Source organism: Poecile atricapillus, chromosome 6 (assembly GCF_030490865.1).
Source record: "Poecile atricapillus isolate bPoeAtr1 chromosome 6, bPoeAtr1.hap1, whole genome shotgun sequence".
Taxonomy (NCBI): domain Eukaryota; kingdom Metazoa; phylum Chordata; class Aves; order Passeriformes; family Paridae; genus Poecile; species Poecile atricapillus.
Window position 1 is genome coordinate 26,922,916 of NC_081254.1, and position 21,018 is coordinate 26,943,933.

The following is a 21,018-nucleotide window of genomic DNA, read 5'->3' on the forward strand; positions in this document are numbered from 1 at the left end:
TATTATGTAGCATAAATTCCCTCACGTCAAAGTGTATTAATAAAATAGAGTACAAAAAACCATGTGTGGTGAGAATTGAATATTAAAAACACCTTTGGAGTTTAGAAATAACCCATGTGAGGAAATGGTTGAGCCCAGTGTCAGTAACCTGCAGTTTGATTTGTAGGGTATTCACCCTGCCGCATACTCATGCAGAGCCGTAATGTTTTTATAAGGGAAAAATAATTCCATTTGTATTGTATGCACTGTAGCTCTGTCTTCTTTTTTTTTTACTTTTTGGTAAATGGTCCTTTAAATAAAAGTGCAGGAAACAAGGTTTCAGCTGGATATATAAATGGAAATTTTTGCTAAGTAAGGATCACCATATATAGATTCGTGTAGAAAAGCATCTGCTTACTTTACCTGCTCCTGATGTGCATTTGATCATATCCTTTTTATTAGCTTTTTCATTGTTTCTAACCTGTCATTTCGTTGAAACTGAGGTAGATGTAGAAGCAAGCTGCAGTCCATGTTATGTGATTAAAAGAATGATTTGCTATATTTCAGTCAGAAAATTTAGATTGCTGACAATATGGGAAAAACCCAGCTTGACTCTAAAATCTCATGTAAAAATCTCTCTTAACCGGTCATCAGGGCATATTTTTTGGATCAGACATATGCTGAGAGGTAGTGATTATGGAGCATGCTGAATGTTAGGTTTTGCTAGAACAGCTTTTCAGAACTGAATATTTAATAAAGGTGTAAAAAGATTTGCTATGTTAGAGAAATCACTAAAGTCTTTTCTTGTTTCTGATTTATCTATGCCCTGTTGCCACAGCATCTTGGGTTATAAGGCATCACCTCTCATATTGTCATCCTGGGATGCTACTTTAAAGAGTAGCTGCAAAGCAGGTGGTCATACTTTCTCTTTTAATTCAGGCATTTTCACAGTTGCGAGCTGCTGTGCTGATGAAAAATGCTGTCTTAAAAATCAGGTCCAAACCCAAGGTCTTGAATACTTATGGTCAATAAAAACCCAATGGCATTTTTTCCAAACATAGGAAATGTTACTTCAGGGACAGCCAGTTTTCTTGTCTGAGTCATCACCTTCCTTGTGAATTTGTGCAGTCAAGATAGAGCATTTTTTGTTTCTGTCCTGTACTGTTGAGTAATATTGCAGGGTTTTGTAGAGAAATACATTGCGTGTTATCCAGGAGATCTCACTGATGGGTGAAGGTCTTTGTGAACACATGTTAGATGAATGACATGTGTTGTAAGGCCATAAGGAGTAATTATTAATAAACAGAAGTGCTCTGCAAATCCTGACTGCAAAAATACAGTTGCTCACTTTGCATGTGGGGCAAATCTCTGACGTGATTGAAGCTCTGCACTGCTGTGTACTGAGCAGTGATGTGGTAAACTCACAGTGGAAAGTATTACCTTGTTAGGATTATGATTAGTGTGGTTTTAGGAACTTATCCCATTAAAAGTGAATTATGCACTGCTTTATTTGTTTCAAATTTAGTTCTTTCTCTTCAGAGCTAACTCCTCTAATTTGATTTTATGTCTGACTGAGCAGAATTTTATTCAGCTGCATGTCTTGGAATGGATAACAGCATAAAGATGCACATTATATGTCAGTTACCTCTTTTGTCAGTCATCTCAGAAGATTGCTCATAAATGTAAAAGAAAGCGCAACCTAGATTATTTGTTCAGGGAGGCAAATATCTTATTTAAGCCTTGCATGTAGTAGTGAAAGCATTGTTTTTCTGCACATATGTATTTTAATCTCTATTGTTTTAAGTTGTCAGCAATCAAAGCTCAGGACTGGGCAGTCAGGATGTGATACTGTGCTGACTGTGTCTTGAGCTCATAGTTCAAAGAGTGCAAGGGCAGAAGGCATGATTAGCTCATGTATCTGACTCAGAGATTACAGCCAGAGAGCACCCACATGTCCTTGCACTGAGCCAAGTTTTAAGCTGAGTTTCAATCCCTCCAGAGAACTGATTGTCCCGGTGACAGAGAGTAGGAGGAACTGAAGGGTGCTGCTGTCTCCAGCCCAGTTCCATTTCAGGTATTGTGAGGTAAAGGGAGGGGAAAGTGAGAGACTTTCTCTGTGACCTTGGGCAGGCTACTTAGCTTTTGCATGCTTCACATCAAGTAAAAAGGAAATAAAATAATTTCCATTCTTGTACTGCTGTGTGAATGAATATATTAGGGACATGACTCAATTCAGTGGCAAAACACTCAAAATAGACAGATGTTTTATTTTATTTGTGCTAACTTGGTAGTAGAGCTGTTCTATCCAGTTTGAGGTGCTCGTTGCTATAGTGTCTGAACATATACATAACCATCTTTATTTCTCAGAGCTGGTACTATAGTTTCATAAAGAAATCTGCTTTAGAACAATGTGTTACTGTGTGGGTTTATGCAGGTTGGCAGCTATTGAAATCAAAATTTTCTCCCAAGAAATGAAGAATCTTGGGGATTTGCTTCCCTGTGTTTGTTATGCATTTCCCCCCCATTTATTATATAAAATACTTTTTTTGTTTTTCTTTGTTTAATCTCCTGGGGTTTTTCAACCCACTTTATAGGAGCCTAGTCCTTCTGAAAATCATTTCTCTCCCTAGCTTAGGAGTTTCATGAGACATGCTTCTGCTAAGTTCTTCACTCCTCTCACAGTGCTCAAGTAGCTTCCACACAAGAGAAATGTGTGCTCAAATGCTGAGTAAGATATTTTCTCATCAGACAAACCTGCTAGGAAAAGTAAGAGAATAGTCTCTTCTCCCCTACCTTTATTTTGGTATTCTTAAGGCTCAGATGAGTTTTATCTTAGATGTTATCTTTACATCTTCAAAATGGCTGAGATTTATTTTACCCTCTCAAATTTGGCATTTATTTTTGGTACCCAGTGTAGATTCTGCTTGGATTTGAGAGTATAACCTACTTGCATGTACAGTACAGAATCCAAGCTGGGGATTTTTGGGCAGAATTGTCTATTTTCATAAAAAATAACTGCAATTCACTTCAGGAAACTAATGACTGTAGAATCCCTAAAAGTCTCTTTTGACCTGCCCATTATTGCTCCTCTGTCATCTTGTCTTTAGAGAGATTTCAGCAGAGGTAGCTTGGGAGAGTGCTTTGTATGCACTGAAACTTACAGGTGAACTGCAAAATCCACTGCCAAAATGCAATCCTTTCTTCACTGCTCCTTTATAATTTATATATGAAGTCAGCCTTTTGAAGGGATTTTCCATCCAAAAATGAAAAGGGAAATTTTCTTTTTAGCTTTTTATAGTGTAGTAGGACTTGGTGGTTTTCTATCTCTGTTTCCTGGAGGATTTGACTTCCTCTGGAAGCACTGGATTAATACCCTATCTTGCAGCTCAAGCTAGCAGTTCTCTCAGCCCTCAATTTAAGGGGTGAGTGTATTGAGCTCTAGGCCTTTTCTACACTTAAAAGACCCATTTCTACCAGCAAAAAAGTCACATTTCTGATTTAGCTTATACCAATTTTTGAATGGCAGAAGACTTTCCTGCCAGTAAAATTGCATCTAATTGCATAGGCAGTAGCTGGCATAAACATATCAGCACAAAGGAGCTGCAGCACTAACTGAACTGAAATTGGCCAGAGTTGTCAAAAAACCACAAGAAAGAGCTCTTCAGGTATGTAAATAACAAGCAGAAACAGACAGAAAATATTGTTAGATATGTTAGATAGGAGAAGTTAAATAGCAACAATGCTTTAAAAGACTGAAGTTCAACAAGGACAAGTGTAAAGTCGTACAGATGAGGAATTCAATCCAAGAGTGCGGGACAGACTGGGATCTACATGGTTGGGGAGCAGCTCTGGAAAGGGACCTGGACATCCTGGTGGACAGCAAGCTCAATATGAGTGAACATTTTGCTGCTGCATCAAAGAAGGGCAACAGAGTTCTGGGTTATGTCAACAAGAGCATCACTAGCAAAGGTTATTCCACTCAGCACTTGTCAGGCCACACATGGAATACTGTGTTCAATTTTGGTCCCTGCTGTATAAAAAAGATGGCCAGGCTGGTGTGGGTCCAAAAGAGGGCCACAAAAATGATCAAAGGATTGGGAAACTTGCCATAGAAGGAAAATCTGAAACTACTGTATTTGTTTGGCTTTGAGAAAACAAGGCTGAGGGGAGACCTTATAACCATGTTCCAGTTATAAGGGTGGTTAAAAAGAAGATGGAGATTTTCTTTTCACAAGGAATCACATGGCAAAGGTGGGGGTAATAGGTACAGGTTACTCCTGTGGAATTCTGATTGGACACAAGGGGAAAGTTGTTAACAATGAGAACAATTGGAAGGCATGGCAATAATCTCCCCAGGGAAGTGGTGCATTTCCTAACACTGGACACTTTTAAGATCCATCTGGACAGAGTACTGGGTTATCTTGTCTAACTGCTTTTGCTTGAGAAAGGCTGGACCAGATGATCCTTGAGGTCCCCTTACAATCTTCTATGATTCAGAGATTTAAAAGGTGTCAATTTAAGATCTAATCCCAAAACCCTTGCATGAGTGGTCCCATTAAAAGGGCAACAGATTTACTGTTTGCTCTCACAGATGTGTATTTGTTGCCAATATAAGCAAATAGGAATGAAAGAAAAATTGGACCATATGAATCATGAGGTTTATTTCCAACATGGTATTCTATGATTCTGACTAAGAAAGATAAGCTTCCAAAACTTCTAGCCATTGATCAAATGGTTCCTGATATTGGGATGCAGAGGGGGGAGGAAAAGGCAGAAAAATGCTCTCCTGTCTTTATAGAAAACTTAAGTGTTGCTACATACCTTAAGGAAACAAGAGAGAGAAAACAGTACCTGGTGGAGTGCGAGGTTTGAGGTTATGACTCCAGTTCTAAATTGGTGACCGGACTTTTCACGGGATTTGCATTGAAATACAGAAATGAGAAATACCATAAGGACTCAGGCCTAACATTTACTTTTTGGCTTTCAGCTGGATATGAATCATAAAGAAAAAGTTTACTTCCCCAGCGTCGTGCAGAATTAGGCTGATGTGTCAAAGGCACACTGTAAGAATAGCCTTGATTTAGACTCCAAAGACGAACTCTGTTCTTTTTTCAAATGAAAAAATAATGTGTGCCCATGAACTCTGGCTGCAGCCCAGTTCTAACTTGTGATGGATAAAAAATATCTCATTACCAGCTCAATATTATGATGCATAACACTCTACTGAATTAGTGCCATCAAAATAATTTCAGTCCAATACCTTGAAACTTACTTGAACTGGAATCTCCAATGCGGTATGAAGTGGCATATGGAAGTACCTAATGCATCAAAATCATCCTTTAGGACTACTCTTAGATTCTTTCCTTCTTGTGTCATTCTTCTATTTTCCTTTTGTTGTGTTTAAAAGGTTCATTGCTAAATTAGGGCTTTGAGTGAGGATTTTGGCTTTGACTCTACGTGGAGATGTTTTGTATTCAATATTGGTTTTAAACTGAAGGATTAATGTCTTTCAGTGATTCTGTGCCTGGCATGATGATTTTTCCATGCAGTTAGAATATCTCCAGTGTCTTTTGTTCTGACACTGATAATTTTTTTCCAATTAATGTAATTATTTAATTTTTAAAAAAATTGATTGTGTAGCCAGTAGGGTTCTCTGAATAGGGCAGAACCACTCATACTAAGCCAGTTGTAGGATAATTGTGTTAAATCTTGGTGCAATTTACCAGGGCTCATATGCAATCCTGTGACAATGTAGTAAGGAATCATATCTCAAAAACATGAAAGGTATGAGTCACCTGTGTGAAGGTCTCTTGAGGGTTGACATATCTACCTGAAAGTTTTGTGTAAGCTTTAATAATTCAAGAGATATCTGAGGAATGTTCAATTCTTGCCCCAGCTCTCCTCAGAAAGGAGTTGATTTCTATTTCTGCATATTTCCAATACACTTCTTGACACATTAGTTTATTTTAGACCTTCTAATCTCAGTCCATCTAGAATTAGAAGATGTTCTATGCTATAGAAATTTACAGCATGATAAACTACTCTTAAAAACACACTGACATTTAGATTCTTTCCCTCCTCCCACATATGTTGCAATTCAAATGGAAGAGAATAAAGTCTTCCCAGAAAAATAATCTTTTTTTTTTTTTTGGCATGTTTGTTTAAACAGGGTGGTGAAAAAAATGGTTAGGAAGTATGTTGATCACTTTAATGTCGCCAGGTGAAGATAATGGGCTGCTCTTTAGGGTGAGAAAATAATTTTCCAATAAAAAAAGTGCAAATATTTCTGGCAGTGAGAAATGGGAAGCAAAGCAGATTAACTAGCGATCAAACAAAATACTTTTGGTGAAAAGTTTTCTTAGTGGAAGAGATAATTTTTACTGACTCTTTGTGAAACTACCCTGCCCTCATAAACAAAACAGATTTCCCATGATAAATAGTTGTGGACAGAAGCAAGGTGCAAGTTTATTTGAGAAAATAACTTCAGGGATCAGCACCATTTTTAGCTCATTGAATGATATTTTGGTCAGAAATATTCAGATGTCATTTACAAAGCTGAGGAAGTTGCAGGCAGAGTAAAAATTCCTTAGGGTTTATAGGTGGCGAATATATATGAATGCTGAATCCGTTTTACAAGTTTTTTAAAAGAATTTATATATTTACTTGAGTTTGAGCTTGAAAAAGGACTCTCAGGGGTCATCAGATGTAATCCCTCCTCATCACACAAGATTGTTTTAATTACACAAATACTGTCCTTCAAAGATGAGTGTCAAGCATAGTTTTGTGTCCTGCATTCTAATACGTGTACTCCCAGTCCACGAAGTTTAGCATGTCTCAAGAGGTTGTTGTCTTCAAGTACACTATGGCTTATTGGGAGTTTTCTCCCACATTTGTAACCTCCTGCTGTAGTCCAGGCCTGCTATTTCTGAAAAGCAAGGAGCAGGTGTATTGACACAGCCACCAGCACAGTGGTCCTGGGGGACTGGGAGACTGACGTTCATTCTTGTGCGTCTTCAAGGAGTTTTAGTGAGCTTTGGCAATTCATGTAGTGACTGTTTGTGCCAGAAGTCTTGTAGAATGAGAAGAGCATCACTGTCCTGGCTGGAAGCAGTTCTTCAGCAAGTGTACAATAAAGCTTTAATACCATTTAATACCATTCAGATAATGAAACAAGGATGCCATATAAGAACCTAAGACACAGCACTGTCATCTGTAATCTACATCAGCAAAACACAAACAGTGATCACCAAAGTGTTTTATTCAAATACATTATGTTTGGTTTGAACCCAAAATCCTGAGCATGGATACCTTGTATTATTAGACTGAAAATATTTTGTATAATGCCCCAGTCCTAAAGTTCTTAGTCAGAATTGCCCTTAACTTCAACATTGGTTTCCTAGAATAAAGCTTGGATAAAAAGTTCAGGAATTGTTCCAGTAAATAAGTAACTGAAAACAACCTTGTTTACTCCTCATTCCTGTGTTCAGCATGTATCTGAGAAGGAAATAAATCTGCTGTGCACCCCAGGGTAAAGTATATTAATCAACCAGTTATCTTGTTAAGGGAAAATAAATGACTCGCTGTGCTGACTGAATACATTGCAGTGCACAGACTTTGCAGTGTTATAGCAATCCAATACTGACTGTCAGCCATCCAGAGTCTGCTGGAGAAGCTGAAATACTGGAGGAGTGCAGCAACAGTGTAGCAATACATTCAAAAGCCCATATTCTATAGGGTGTCCTAGAGCTAGAGGTACATCTTTAGTATTGACCCTTTGGCAGGTGTTGTGTTAAGGGGTGTTCTGCTCTTCCCTCAGCAGCAAGATGTGGACAATCTACAGCATCCGAGTCAGTAATGGATTATTATCTTGTTTAACAGTTGCCACAACAGCAGAACCTCACAAAATTCCACAGGGATGGACTAGATTAGTTCTATTCCAGCTCTCTCATTTTCATTCTTACTGTGAATGGTGCTGTTGTTGGGGGAACACATGCTCAAAGATGCTGCAGCTAAGGCTGTTTTGCAGCTGTTAGAGGAAGGCAGGCAGAACCACTGCAGCTGATTGGGTTTTTTTTAGAAGGCTGGCTTAAAATGGGATATAGGAGGACACAAACAGGTATAGAAAGAATCCCATTTCTCTCCTCTTCTCTTGAGACATCCAGAAACGTGCTACTGAGTGCACAGGAGCCATGAACCTCAGTGGGGAGAATCTCTGCCAAGTAGGATGCATCAGCCAGCCAATTGCTGCACCTCTTGGAGGCTCAGAGCTCAAGGCTTCCCATGCCTGGCTAAGTAGATACAGCTGTAATCTTAAACAGGGGATGGGATACTTGAGCACAGCAGTTGTCTTTACATGGACATTAGGATTCACTGTCTCCCCTTCCTTTAGTCCTGTTTCTGTTTCTTTGAATTTTAAGAAACAGGCAAGGGGAGCTGAAACAGAACTCCTCAAAGAATAGCAGAGGCTCAGCTCTAATTACAGTGAGTCTGAAGGAAGCCATGCATTAAAACATTCATGATTTCACAATTGCTCTGTGTGTTTCTCAGATGTACTGTTATTTCTTAATAGGTTCCAAAGTGTAACAGGAGGCTAGTCTTTCTTCCCTGAGGTACTTGACATATGCAGGGGAACTCTGCTGTCCTGTCAAAAAGATGCATGTAGGCTTTACTGCCTTGTTAGACAGATATTGTAGATTTAAGTGGTGGCTTGACTTTGAGACAGCTGTTCAGAGGTAGCAATTCCAGAACACCAAAGGACTTGAAGCAAATTGCTCTCATCTTTCAGGGAAATCTAAAGATCTAAGCAGGTGACTAAAGAGATGTAGGTGCCTAACTTAAAAATAGATATTTCTAGAAGGAGCTCTGTAATCTCTCTGACCCTTCAAAGTCATCTGTCAGATCAGTCTGAAGTGAGAACAGAAGCTGAGTCTATTGGGAGTTCTCATCCCAAGATGTCACCTGCAGGAACAGCTAATCATTATCAACAGAGCTGTGATAATTCTCCTTTGATTCCTCTATAATTTTAAAAATATCAATGGCTATTGAATATCTGAAATACATGCTATTACTCTGACATTAAAATACAGAGGTTTCAAGTCAAATAGTCTAAATCTGAAGAAGAGACTTTTTTTTTTTTTTTTCTCTTAGAACCCTGTATAAAATCATTCTTATACAGAAAAGGTTCCCCATCATTTGTTTTGTAGACTTACTCACTTAGAATATTTAGAAACCTTGTTGATAAGATTTGTATCAACCTCTGATCTCCTCCAGGTCACTTTAAGACAAACTGCTACTAGAATGTGAAACAAAGGTTTGTTTAGAGCTCTCTTCAACCCAACTGTCAAGCTGCAGGCACTGTGAAAATAGTTAGAATATTTACATCAATCCATGTCATGTCAGGGGTAATTCTCACCTTCAAGGAACAGCTCACTTTCATGTGTGTGTCTATTTCTGCTCACAGATACAAAATGGGAGATAATTAATTGATAATCTTCTGCAATGTAAAGTAGAAACACTGTGATTAAATGAGCTACTCTGATTAATGATTTTATAAACTCTTGTGTAATGTCAATAGTAAAAAGGATACTGCAGCTGTTATTTCAGCAAGACACATCCATGCCACTTTCTTCAGATAGATTGTTAACCTTGTGTCTCAGAGTTCAGAAGTTGAAAGAGAGGAGTATATGTAAGTAATTTGTTTGTTCATTGGAAAAAAAAAAATGTTTTCCTACACCCTTATTAGGGAAGATCTGATAGTAACAGTTCCTAGCAATAATAATAAAAGTAAGTTGCAGTTGCACTCCAGGTGGAAACGTTCATACTTTGTTGTTCCTGGAAGATGGTGACACTGCAGCATTCAGCTCTTGCTGTTGCAAAAAACATCTAGGGTGAAGACCTTACAAGGTGCTCCAAGGTGTTCTTTTCCTCTCTCATAATCTGTTTTGAAAATGCCTGTCAATTTGATGCAGTTTGCTCTGTGCCAAAGGAAACAGATTTGCTCTTGAGAAGCATTATTATCAACTGGAGAAATAAGTTACAAGACAAGTTTGAGTAGTGTAGATTTCACCAAAGATGAGATTTTCCTAGCCTTTACTTCAAGCTGGTGGTTTTCACAGGAGAGCCCAAAATATCTAACTCAGTGTTAGTGTTGCCGCACTGTGAAAGAGCCTTAGTGTCCTCTTTCAAACATAATTGATTTACCTGATAAGAAACCTCACACTGGACAGTTAAAGAAGTGTTTAGGTGATAATGAAAACAGGAGCTGTTCTAGGGAACTGTATCCTTGCAAGGGTGTTTGCTGATGGATGTGGAATAGACAGGAAAAAGCAGGAGCTTTTGGAAAGTGTTTACAGAGAAAGTTTATACTGCACATTTCTCATAGTGCTGGAGGCAACTTTCTTCTGTTATTATAAAATTTGTGAAGGTCACCGAATGCTAATTTTTTTTCTTTACCTCATAAAAATTTTATAGATAAGTGCCTTGAGCCAACAACTACTGCTAGGTATACAGAACATAAATAAATGTAGGGCTTATACAGCTAAAATGACTATGAGTAGGTACGTATGTCTGTGTAAGTATTTTATCCAGATTTCCATATCCTGTTTAACACTTATGAAGAGGAATCACCACCCCTAAGGATGCTCTGCTGCTGCATGGCATTGTAAACAAAATGTCTCTGGAGTTCAGCACAGCGCTTGTATTTTGGTTATAGTGCCAATAAACAAGAACCCCCCTGTGGCATGCTGATGGACTTGTCACTGCCATCAAAGCTATGAGGAACTGTAGAGTGCATGGTTACTGTATTGGTTTCTCCACCTTACTAATTAAAATAAGAATTTTTATGCAAGTTGAATGTTTTTGGGGATTGCTGCCATACACTACATTGCACACTTTTACACTACATCTTTATCTTGTTTTTTCTTTATCTCAGTTGCTGGACACAGGAACTGACATAAGTTAAATTTACTCTGATGCAAAGTCTTTTGGATTTTTTGTGGGTTTGTTTGTTTGTTTTAGTAATTCATGTGATAGAAAGGTTTTGGTGCAAATAGGATTTTTCTGGGTCTGGTAGAGACGGCTCTTGGGGTGCTGCTATGCCAGGTAAATTTGTTGAATTATCTATTTGGATAAAAATGAGGAAACTGGGACTGCAGGGCCTATTTCTACAGTGAATACATCTTCATTAAATGTATGGTCATCCATCATCTCTGATTCTGAATAAAACACTGGGCTACCTAAGAAGATGTACCATTTCCTGGTGTCATTGTGAGGGACAGGATGACACAAAATGGGGTCACATCTTTAGAGCTCTGTTTCAGCCTTGGACTGGTGAATGTTTCCCACTCCCTGTCAGTGGCTGTGAATGCCTTGCTGTCATTTTGGGAATGTGTTTGATGGTACTGATGGTCCTTCTCACATGGAAAAGCAAATGGGGCTGTGCTGTTCATCAGCAATAGCTTCTTTTGAAGTAGGATTTTGCTGGCAAAATTGATTCTTCTTGCTGAAGACGGATCCAACTCGTGACCACCTAATCCTGGACAGTGGACTAAGATTTGCCAAATGCTAGCCAGTCTTCTGCAGAAGAAAATAATTTTTTCTCAATTTGCCATAGAGCAAGCAGGCCAGGAGAGCTACAGAATATGGCTGAGACAGCACCTACTTAAATTTAGGAGAAAGCACCACTTGCTCCCCCACCATCCCTCTCCAAGTTAATGTGTGAGAGACTTAGGGATGACGAAAATTACTGTCATGGCTGGGCCTACAGACAGATGTGTGAGCTCCTCAGAGATCCCCCAGGAAACAAATCTAAGACAGGAAGGGCTGTTCTAAAAATAATGTACAGTTTTATTTGCAGAATTTTTACAGCAGGTATACACAGAGGTGCTGAAATGCTCTTTGGAATGCCTGGAATTTAATCCTCAACCTGAGTGTCCCAGCGTGCCCTACATCCACAAAATGAATGTGCCATCATCTTGGCTTAGTTTGTGTCATAAACCAATGGAACTTGTTGATGTTTTGGGCTCAGTCCTACAGTCAAACAACCGCTGAATTCCATGGGTATTTTGTGGTGGCTTTGTTTCTGGCCCAGATCTGATCTGAACACAGGTACATTACTCTTACCAGTGAGGGCTTAACAGCATGGATTTACAGAGATTTGATGGCTCTTCCTTCAACGCAAGAAGAAGAGTTGTGCCTTGCAGTGTGTTTGTGACTCTAAGTTCTTTGATCTCAAAACCTCAGTACTGTGGTAAGATGTGTATTGTGATGGCAGCCTGGTGTGAGGATGGACGGAAATGTGAGGGGAGGCAGTTTGGGACAAGCAAAAGAAACCCAGTCGTAAAGGATTGACTTAATCTATTACAGAAAAAAAAAGTTTTTCCTTATGAATTTCTGCTGATTTTTTTTTTTTTGTAATTTCTGATTTTTTATGTGTAGAGATGGAAGCACCTGCACATGCATCTTGTGACTCACATAGATTTACTCTTGTAGTTGCTGTTTTTAAATTAACTGAAATTATTTTACTACTTTTTAATTTATTTTTTGGATCCTGGGGAAAAATTTCAGAAATGATAGAAATGCCAACCTGTGGATACAAGCTTCTGCTGAGGAGGAAAGAAGTATCCAAGGTTTTATTTTAATGTTTTGCTGACATATGGTGCTTCTAACCCAGTGACAAATTAATTGACTAGATGTAAAAGAGACGGACAGTGCTCAGCAAGGAAGGACAGGGTTATAAGACATCTGGTTCTGCCTCTGTTGGATTATGGATACAATATACATTGGATACCTAACGAGTCTCTGCTGCATAAAATAGATTCTCCTTACAATAGAATTACATGCTTTGTCTCTAAATGAGGTTATTATACACACCATTGCACAGTGTTTTAAGAGCTTGGTTGGCCATTGTGGAGAGTAGGGAGAGAAAAAAATTGTAAAACAATTGTACTTAAGACCTTCAATCTATCAATTGCCTCCTATTTACCCAAAATACTATTGCACTATTACAAAATACAAATATACGATACATTCAGGGTTGAAATGTTAATATTGACTGGCCAGATTTTGATAAGGTGGATTTTTCTTTTGCTGTTGTTTTTACTTTGCAGTAAAATCTTACTTTCTCAGAAAGAAAAGCTGGTAGTAGAAATACCACTATGAAGTGGTATAATAACTCTCTACTCAGAATGAATTATCGATTTAGTATTTGCTGCTAGGCAAAACTCAGTCTGAGTCTCAGGAGGTTTTGATTTTTCTGGAGATAAACTGTAAACAATTTCATTTATAAGCAACTCTTCCTCAGTAATCTGCAGAGTTTAAGGACAATGCTTGCAAAAGTAAGGCATGATTTGAAGTGATTCCATTTTGGGGTCCCAACTTGCTACCATTATAGTGCATAGTTTTCAGAAAATGATGAGCTCTAAAAACTCCAGCCTCCTTATGCTCTTGAAGACTGGACATCTAAAATTTTACATCTTCAAAATAGCAAACCACTTCTGAAAACCACTCAGTGGTTTCTCAGTGGCTCAGCCACTGAGAAAGACCAAATGTAGCAATTCTAGATGACGTGATCGCACCATTTCCCACATCAACAGATGAATTCTGCAGTAAGAGTTGTAGAGAGAGCTTATAAAAAAGACAGTTAAAAGGGGCTTTGTCAAATCCAGTATAAATAATCACCTATCCTACCTCCTTCTTGGCATTTTTGTCTTCCTCTGTTAAACCTTTTGTCTGCTAGTCTCCTTTTTAATTCCAGTTTCAATGTACCAGAAAAGGATGTGATCTTACTAAATAATATTATTTAATGACCTTAGTTTTTCAGGGTAGATAGTAAAACTATTGTAATGTGCAAAACTATGAAGGTGGCTTTTTTCAGAGCTTTATTCTTCAGACTAAAAACAAGTACACTCTGAAAACACAGCTGAAAGCAGCGTTTCAGTACAGAAAACTGTAAGTGGGTCCATGGTGTGGTTTCTTTTCAGGCATGGCAATATCCACCTCCCACAAGTATTACTGTTCCAACATAAAGGAAGAGGAGACACATGACAAAGAAAAATTACTTGGTAATTGTGCTAGTCATAATTGTTGCTGTTTATAATTTCTTTCCCTTTTCCAGAGCCCCTGCAGTTAAACTGAAAGGTTATATATTTATAAATCTCTGTGTTTGTGTACATGTGCTTTGCAGGATTTTCTTTGGAAGAAGTAACTCTTTTGTACAGTCCTTTGCTGACATTTCTATAGCCAGCTCACATCCTGTTGGGTGAAGCTGTGATCCTTAATGTAAGGCAATGTGACTCATAAGAAGAAAGATTGCAATAAGCACAGTTTCTAGTGATTAATTTCCCAGCCCTGGATACTCTTCCAGTAACTGCTGAGGTAGAGAGTGCTTGCTGGTGATGGTGTTTAAGAGCATTTCATTCGTGGTTTGAAGTAGCTGGATGTTTATCTTAATGAGCTCTCCCACTGCTATCACAACAACTTTAAATACCTTATGGCTAGTGACACACAGGCAGATTTGTTTCTCCAAATGCCTTCCTGACTGAGTTGCAATTTTCAGTGGGGTTGATTTCCTCTCAGGCTGTGCTGCTGCTGTAGTAGTTTAATAAGAGCTCTTCCTCTTGTCTCTTCCTTAGGAAAAGGAGAAGCTGTATGTGGAGCTGAGGCACGTGTTGGCCCGGCAGCCTGGGCCCGAAGCCACGGAGCAGCTGCAGCAGTACCGGAACATTCTGCGGGAGAAGACGAAGCAGATCAAAGTAAGAGGGTCCCACTGTCCCTGGAGAGGGGCTGCCAGCCTGGCAGAGGGGCTGCATGCCCTGCTGTATTAGACCAGGCAAACAAGGGTATCACTGCATTTCCTCAAGGGACAGCCAAGAGCAGCAAAAGAACTTTTTTTGCACATTGTGCTACTTTGTTTAATTAAAATAGCAGAGAGGTCTTATTAACAATAGGAGAGTGCAGCACAATGCTGTAAAAGTGTTTTTTGCATGGACATTCTGAGATACTGACAGCTTTTCATTCAGCTTATTCTCCTTCCCTTTATCTTAAACTGTTAATATCTTTAAGAAGCAAATTAAGGTAATTTCTTTTTTTCTTTTTAACAAACTAGTGGGAATATATTGAGAATCCAGTCATAAGTTACTTATATTTCTCTTGCCATGTGTACATGTATATTTAGATTTGCACATTTTGTGGAGATGACAGGAGGAACCTGTTCTAACCCCTTGTCAGTTGAAGGGAGGAGTTCCTGGTTCCAAAAGAATCTTGTAGAAAAATTTAAAAGCATAATATTAAAAAGTGAGTCTTTGATAGAATATTATGATACTCTGTGAATGAGCTGATCTTCTCTTATTCTTGACTGCATGAGAGATAAGTCTCCCCAGGAGTTCATCTACTTCTGCAGCTCCTCTCTCTGTTGAAGTCATCATCTCCTGTTCACTGCATCATAATCATGTCTATACTAACCATGAGGAAAAAAATGCAGGAGCAGATGGGCCCTTAGGAAACAAAGAGGCTGTTATGCAAATCTTAGCTTTCCATGGAGAAGAAAAACAATGCAGAAAATGTGAAATAGGAGCCAAAGTTTAGCTAAACTGAACGTGATTTGAAGTTCTCCATACGTTCCTTATTTGTCCTTAATGCAGTCAATTGCTACTTTGTATTTCAGGCACAGCATGCTGTATCATGATGGTGTCCATGCCATTTTGGGGTTCCGGGTCAAGCTATTACTCTTTTGAAAGAAAGAATGTGCACTATGCATGCTCCCCCTTTTTTTAAATTTTATTAATTCACATGCAAGTGGCTTTATATTCATATTTACAGTGCCTGGTACCACTTTGCCTGTGTGGATTGAATTACTCCACTTAGCTGTGCATCCCTGTGAATAAACCCCATTATTATAAAATAATTCCCTGATTTATTAAGACCTTAATTTTGTATTTTTGCCCAGCTGTATGTCTCAGAAATTAAGAGTTAATCTATTAATGTCATTCCCATAAAGATTGGAGTGTATTTTGCATGTTGTATTATGGTTAAATGGCATAACCTTTATTTTGTAAGATGTTTTTAGGTGAACAGAGGTGAGACCAAATGAAAGATCAAGATGGAAAAAGAGTTGTGCTAGAAAATGGTCATGTCTTACATCATCAAATGTAAAAGGAGAAAGTGGTTGTAAAAGTACTCACTTATGTGTAAGTGAAGCTACATCTCCTGTTTCTGCTGTTTGTGTTTTGTTTATTAGGCTTTGTCCTCAGAACTGACTATGTGTGAAACACAGAGCAAAGAATACAAACATGAAATTGAAAGACTGAACAGTGAGCTTCTGGAAGTGAAAAAGAAATATCTGTCTCAGAAACGCAAGGAGCAACAGAAGAAGTATGGGAAAACAACAGTTTTGTCTACACAGCTTCCTGCATAAGCTAGTTTTTTGGTTTTGACCCTTTTGATCAGAATGTGGCCAGATTTTACTGAGATTATACAGTTTTGTTGCCTAATTTTCCTGAATGTTATCCTCCATGTTACTTCAGTCTGGTCTGGATTTACCATGATCTATGGCCAGGACAAGAACATCCATCAGAGATGTTGCTGAACATGTTCTGCAGTCCAGTTAAATTATTCATACCAATGAGATGATGCCCAGAGAACACAGATTAGTGTCTTGTTTCTGACATCAAAGCATAGAATTATAGAACAGTTTGGGCTGGAAGGGACATTTAAAGGCCATCTAGTCCAACGTCCCTGCAATGAGCAGGAATGTCTCCAGCCAGATGAGGTGCTCAGAGTCCCATCCTGACTTTGAATTTTTCTGGGATGGGTCATCTCCCACCTCTCTGGGCAGCTTGGGCCAGTCTTTCACCACCCTCATAACAGAAAATTTCCTTCTTATATCTAGTCTAAATCTACCCTCCTTTAGTTAAAAACCCTTATCCCTTGTCCTATAGCAACAGGATTTCTGGCCTGTAAGTGCCCATGGCTGGCTCATGTCCAGCCTCTCACCCACCAGCACCCCCAAGTCCTTCTGGGCAGGGCTGCTCCCCATCTGTTCATCCCCCAGCCTGGACTGATGCCAGGGCTTGCCCTAGCTCAGGTGCAGCACCCAGCACTTGGTCTTGTGGAACCTCAAGAGATTCCCATGGGCCCACTTCTTGAGCTTATCCAGGTGCCTCTGGATGGCATCCCATCCCTCAGGGGAGTCAACTGCCCCGTTCAGCTTGTTGTCATCTGAAAACTTGCTGAGGGTGCTGAGGGTGGACTTCACCCTGAATGAGAGATTACTTAGATTTCTGCAGACAGATGATGTGATCTGTTACCAAGTTTTTCTGTTTGCACAGAAAGCCTTTTGTCTTTCCACTCATTTCCATCCTCAGCCTATGCTGTCCTCACACACTAAAGCAAACAGTTCCCTATATTTGCTGAATATAATTTAAAGTTGCCTTTATCACTTCTTCCTTAATCCCATTTCATACAGCAAATGATTTGATGACTAAATGAGCAAAATAATCAGTGATAAACAGTGACTTTTGTCCATCTGCAAATTGCATAATGTTACCTTAATGTTTGGAATTAGCAACAATTGTGCAGTGCTAATGGCCTTTCTGGAGCTTTAGGATCAATATGTGAGGCTACCATAATGCCTGATAATCCATTTCCAGTAGCTAAATGTCTCCTTCACAGTAGATTTGTTGTTTCCATTTTGGACTCTGGCATCATGTCTCTTTCTCTTCATAAAATGAGGAGAAATTCACCTACATTTTGTTGTTGTATCTCATCTAGAATTAATTCCTGTCATAAAAACTCCACTTGTTAAGGACGTAATTGCTTTAGAATAAAACAAAAAATACTGTATGAGTCGATGGTGGCTGAACTGGGGCATGTTATACAGTGAAAGGAATTTCATATTGAAAGTCATTTAGTGCTGGATACACTGTTTATAGGTTCAGGATAGATACCTGCCACTGGGAAGCTTGTCAGGTTGTTCTTTTGGGCAAGCATGTCTGTGGTCTGATGAGCATCGGTGTCTTTGTGGTGTCTGTGTTTTGGGAGCACCTTCAGGTACTGTTAGTGGTGCTTCTGCAGGCTGGCATCATCTTGTGGCTCCCACCACAGCTCAGAAGGCACCAGCACTGTGCTGCCAGCCCTGGCTTGCACCTCTGCTGTTTTGTGGCAGCCGAGGGGTGGTGCTGGGCTTTGCTGTCCTCTGCTCCTCACTGCTTTGTACCCCAGTCAAGCCTGTTGGACTGCACCCTGCTTTGGAGAGCACAGGGCAGAACTGGCCATACCAGTCCTGGATAACTGCAGCTTCTGCTGTCTCTAGACTGTGCCTTGTGTTGGCAAGGGAAACAACCTTGTGCAGCCCTCCTTCTCCAACTTGCCAGGTGTGCAAGACACACTGCTGACTTCCTGCAGTACAGAGAACCTGTTGTGCAGTCAGGTTCTTCCCCAAGGAGTCCTCTTCCCTGCCATAGAGCCATTCCACAGCTCTGCTGCCTCAGGCAGGGCTGGACAGGCAGTGTCTGCTCTGTGGCTGTTGACCAAAGAGCCAGGGCCATTTGATTCATACAATCTCAGATTTCTCTAAATCCCAGCTGACAGAAAACCACTGACTTGATTCTCTATCTTGCTGGCTAATGTTAACATCATGTCTGAAATAAATGTAGCTGGTTTTGCTAATAAAAAGGGGATCCTGTCAGGACAATAGCATTACCAACATTATTGACTACACTGGAATGAAAGAGAATTAATACTCTCAGATAACCTTACACAAAGTAATCATCTAAAGCTTTTATTGATTTGCACAAGATAGCTTTCAGTTGTGATTTAACATCTTGGTACTGAATAAATGCAGCTTTGCATGTGATGCTGAAGGAATATAGTGACAGTGGGAATTTAACTTTGGCTAAAAAATGAAAATTCAATGTTTAAGATTTTGGTTGTGAATTTGAAGTCCTCTTTTTCAGCTCTCTAATTCTAAATGTTGCTTTTCCCAGTTGTCTTAGCTGTTCTTTTTCTATCTCTTTCTATTTTTAACTTCAGTTTCTTGAACCCTTTCTGCATCACTATTTTCCTAGTTGCTTCTAGCACCAGGATCCCATTTTGATTCTGATAAGGATTTGTGAGAAAATATGAAGCTTAAATCCACACCAGAGACCTAATCCAGCAGTCCTATATATGTAAATAACTGCAATGAGGGATGTCAGTAGTAACTGGGAGCTTTTGCACGTGTCTGGTTGCACATTAATTCTGCATAATATATTGTAGTATTCAGTGGCATAGAATTTTCCATACTGATGAGCACATCTGTTTGTTGTCTCCATGGAAGCATGAGGAAAAAATGAGCATGGATTCTGGATCATTTTATCTCCCCAGACTTGGAAATCCAACAGTGAGATGGGATAATCCATCTAAATACAGAATGTTAGTTTTTTGGTGCTGTCATCTGGCATATCCATTAGGACTACATTGATACAATTAAAAACAGTTAGAAATGGTTTTTTTTGTTAAGTTCATCTGTGCCATCTTTTGGATATTCTCCTACCTCTGTATGGGTCAAATTTGGAAAAGGATGCATAACTAGACATCTGACACAGTTTCTCTGAACTTCTTCCTATTCTGACAATTAATTAGGGGAAAATAGAAAAGTAATAATTCCAGAAGTGTTTTCTTTCCCCTTACTGGGGACTGAGGAAAGATGCTCCTGTGACATGGCTAGATTTTGTAAAAGTGTGGTTGCACTCAAATTTGTCTCAATCTCAGTCACTGTGAAATAAAATAATGGTACTGACTTTCTTTGTAAAGCATTGAGACTGTTAGGATAAACTAGAACTTTATAAAGCTCCACTTGGTTAATCTTAAGTATCTCAGGACCTCTCTCTGAAGCATCCAGGTATGTTGCAGTGAGTATGGAATATTGCCCTTCATCTTTGTACTGCCCTGCTTACCTCCCCAACTTTGTCAGAGTGGAACCCTCGTTCCCTTCTCTTAAGGCCATCAAATTCAAGACCTTCTGGATTCTCAGATGGAGCAACTCCCTGGGGCTCAGTGCACCTACAGCACACTGCTAGTTTTCTGCAAATGTCACAGGGCAATTATCACTGGAGCTTCGTTAAAATGTGAAGACAGATAGCACTATATATATTCATTAAAATTCAACAAAGGAAAAGAAACCCTCCCTTTTGTGCCTTTGATGAATGTAGCTGTTTGTTTGAAAACAGGCATGTTCCAGCTAGAACAGGATGGTGATTAGAAATCTGCAGTCATGGAGCTCATGTACATACTTGCTCTAATGAGGTGCTCTGACCATTTTGGGGAGTAGCATAAAGAAAGCTCATTTATTTCTAATTTTTAATAATTCCAAACCCCATCAGTAGTTTTGTAATTAGATCCAAACAGACACCTAGTCTTGGTGGTTTAGCCTAACAGGCTTTAATCAACACTTTTAAATCTCTTGATAGTGGTTGCATGCAAGAAACTCTGGAGGACACAGATTTCCTTAGTTTGTAAACATCTCTGGGCCACAGAACGAAAAATGAATTTTCTGTTTCTTTGTTTCTATTTAAAGGGAGAAGGAGCGATCCAGCATTGATATGGGGACGAAATTACCACCCCTCAAGACTGATGTACCTCACTTCAACATGGGGGGCTTTCCTTTAAGCAAACCCATTCCCAAAATTGCAGTCTAGGAATGCACTCATCTAGTTGCATTTCTGTTCCCAGTTTCATGTTTGAGAAACTGTAATTTTAAAAGAGATTCAGAATCTACTGAAATCACTGTATCACCTTCAGGAAAATTGTGTATATTGTATATAATAAAACACATTTTTACACTGGAATTACATTTTATATTGCATTTTATATTGAATTTATATTTTGTACATTTCCTATTGGAATTAACATAGTTCTTTTTACAAACTGTGTACCAAATCTGCCTATTTGATGCCAGCAGACACCTGCATGGATGTAAATGGATGGTGGAGATATTTCTTCTTCAATATTGTGTCTCTGTTTAGCACTGTAACACCACAAAATGCCTTAATATGTAGTTATTTC

General features: G+C 39.1%; 1 protein-coding gene across 1 annotated transcript in view; it reads left to right on the plus strand.

Moving 5' to 3' along the window:
* The window catches only part of CFAP58 (cilia and flagella associated protein 58), a 56,535-nt gene extending 35,884 nt beyond the window's left edge, over nt 1–20,651 (plus strand). Inside the window, exons 16-18 of the mRNA XM_058842053.1 lie at nt 14,610–14,729; nt 16,214–16,347; nt 20,531–20,651. Of these exons, the coding sequence (XP_058698036.1) occupies nt 14,610–14,729; nt 16,214–16,347; nt 20,531–20,651 (375 nt within the window). The remainder of the gene's footprint in view (nt 1–14,609; nt 14,730–16,213; nt 16,348–20,530) is intronic.
* The last annotated feature ends 367 nt before the right edge of the window (nt 20,652–21,018 follow it).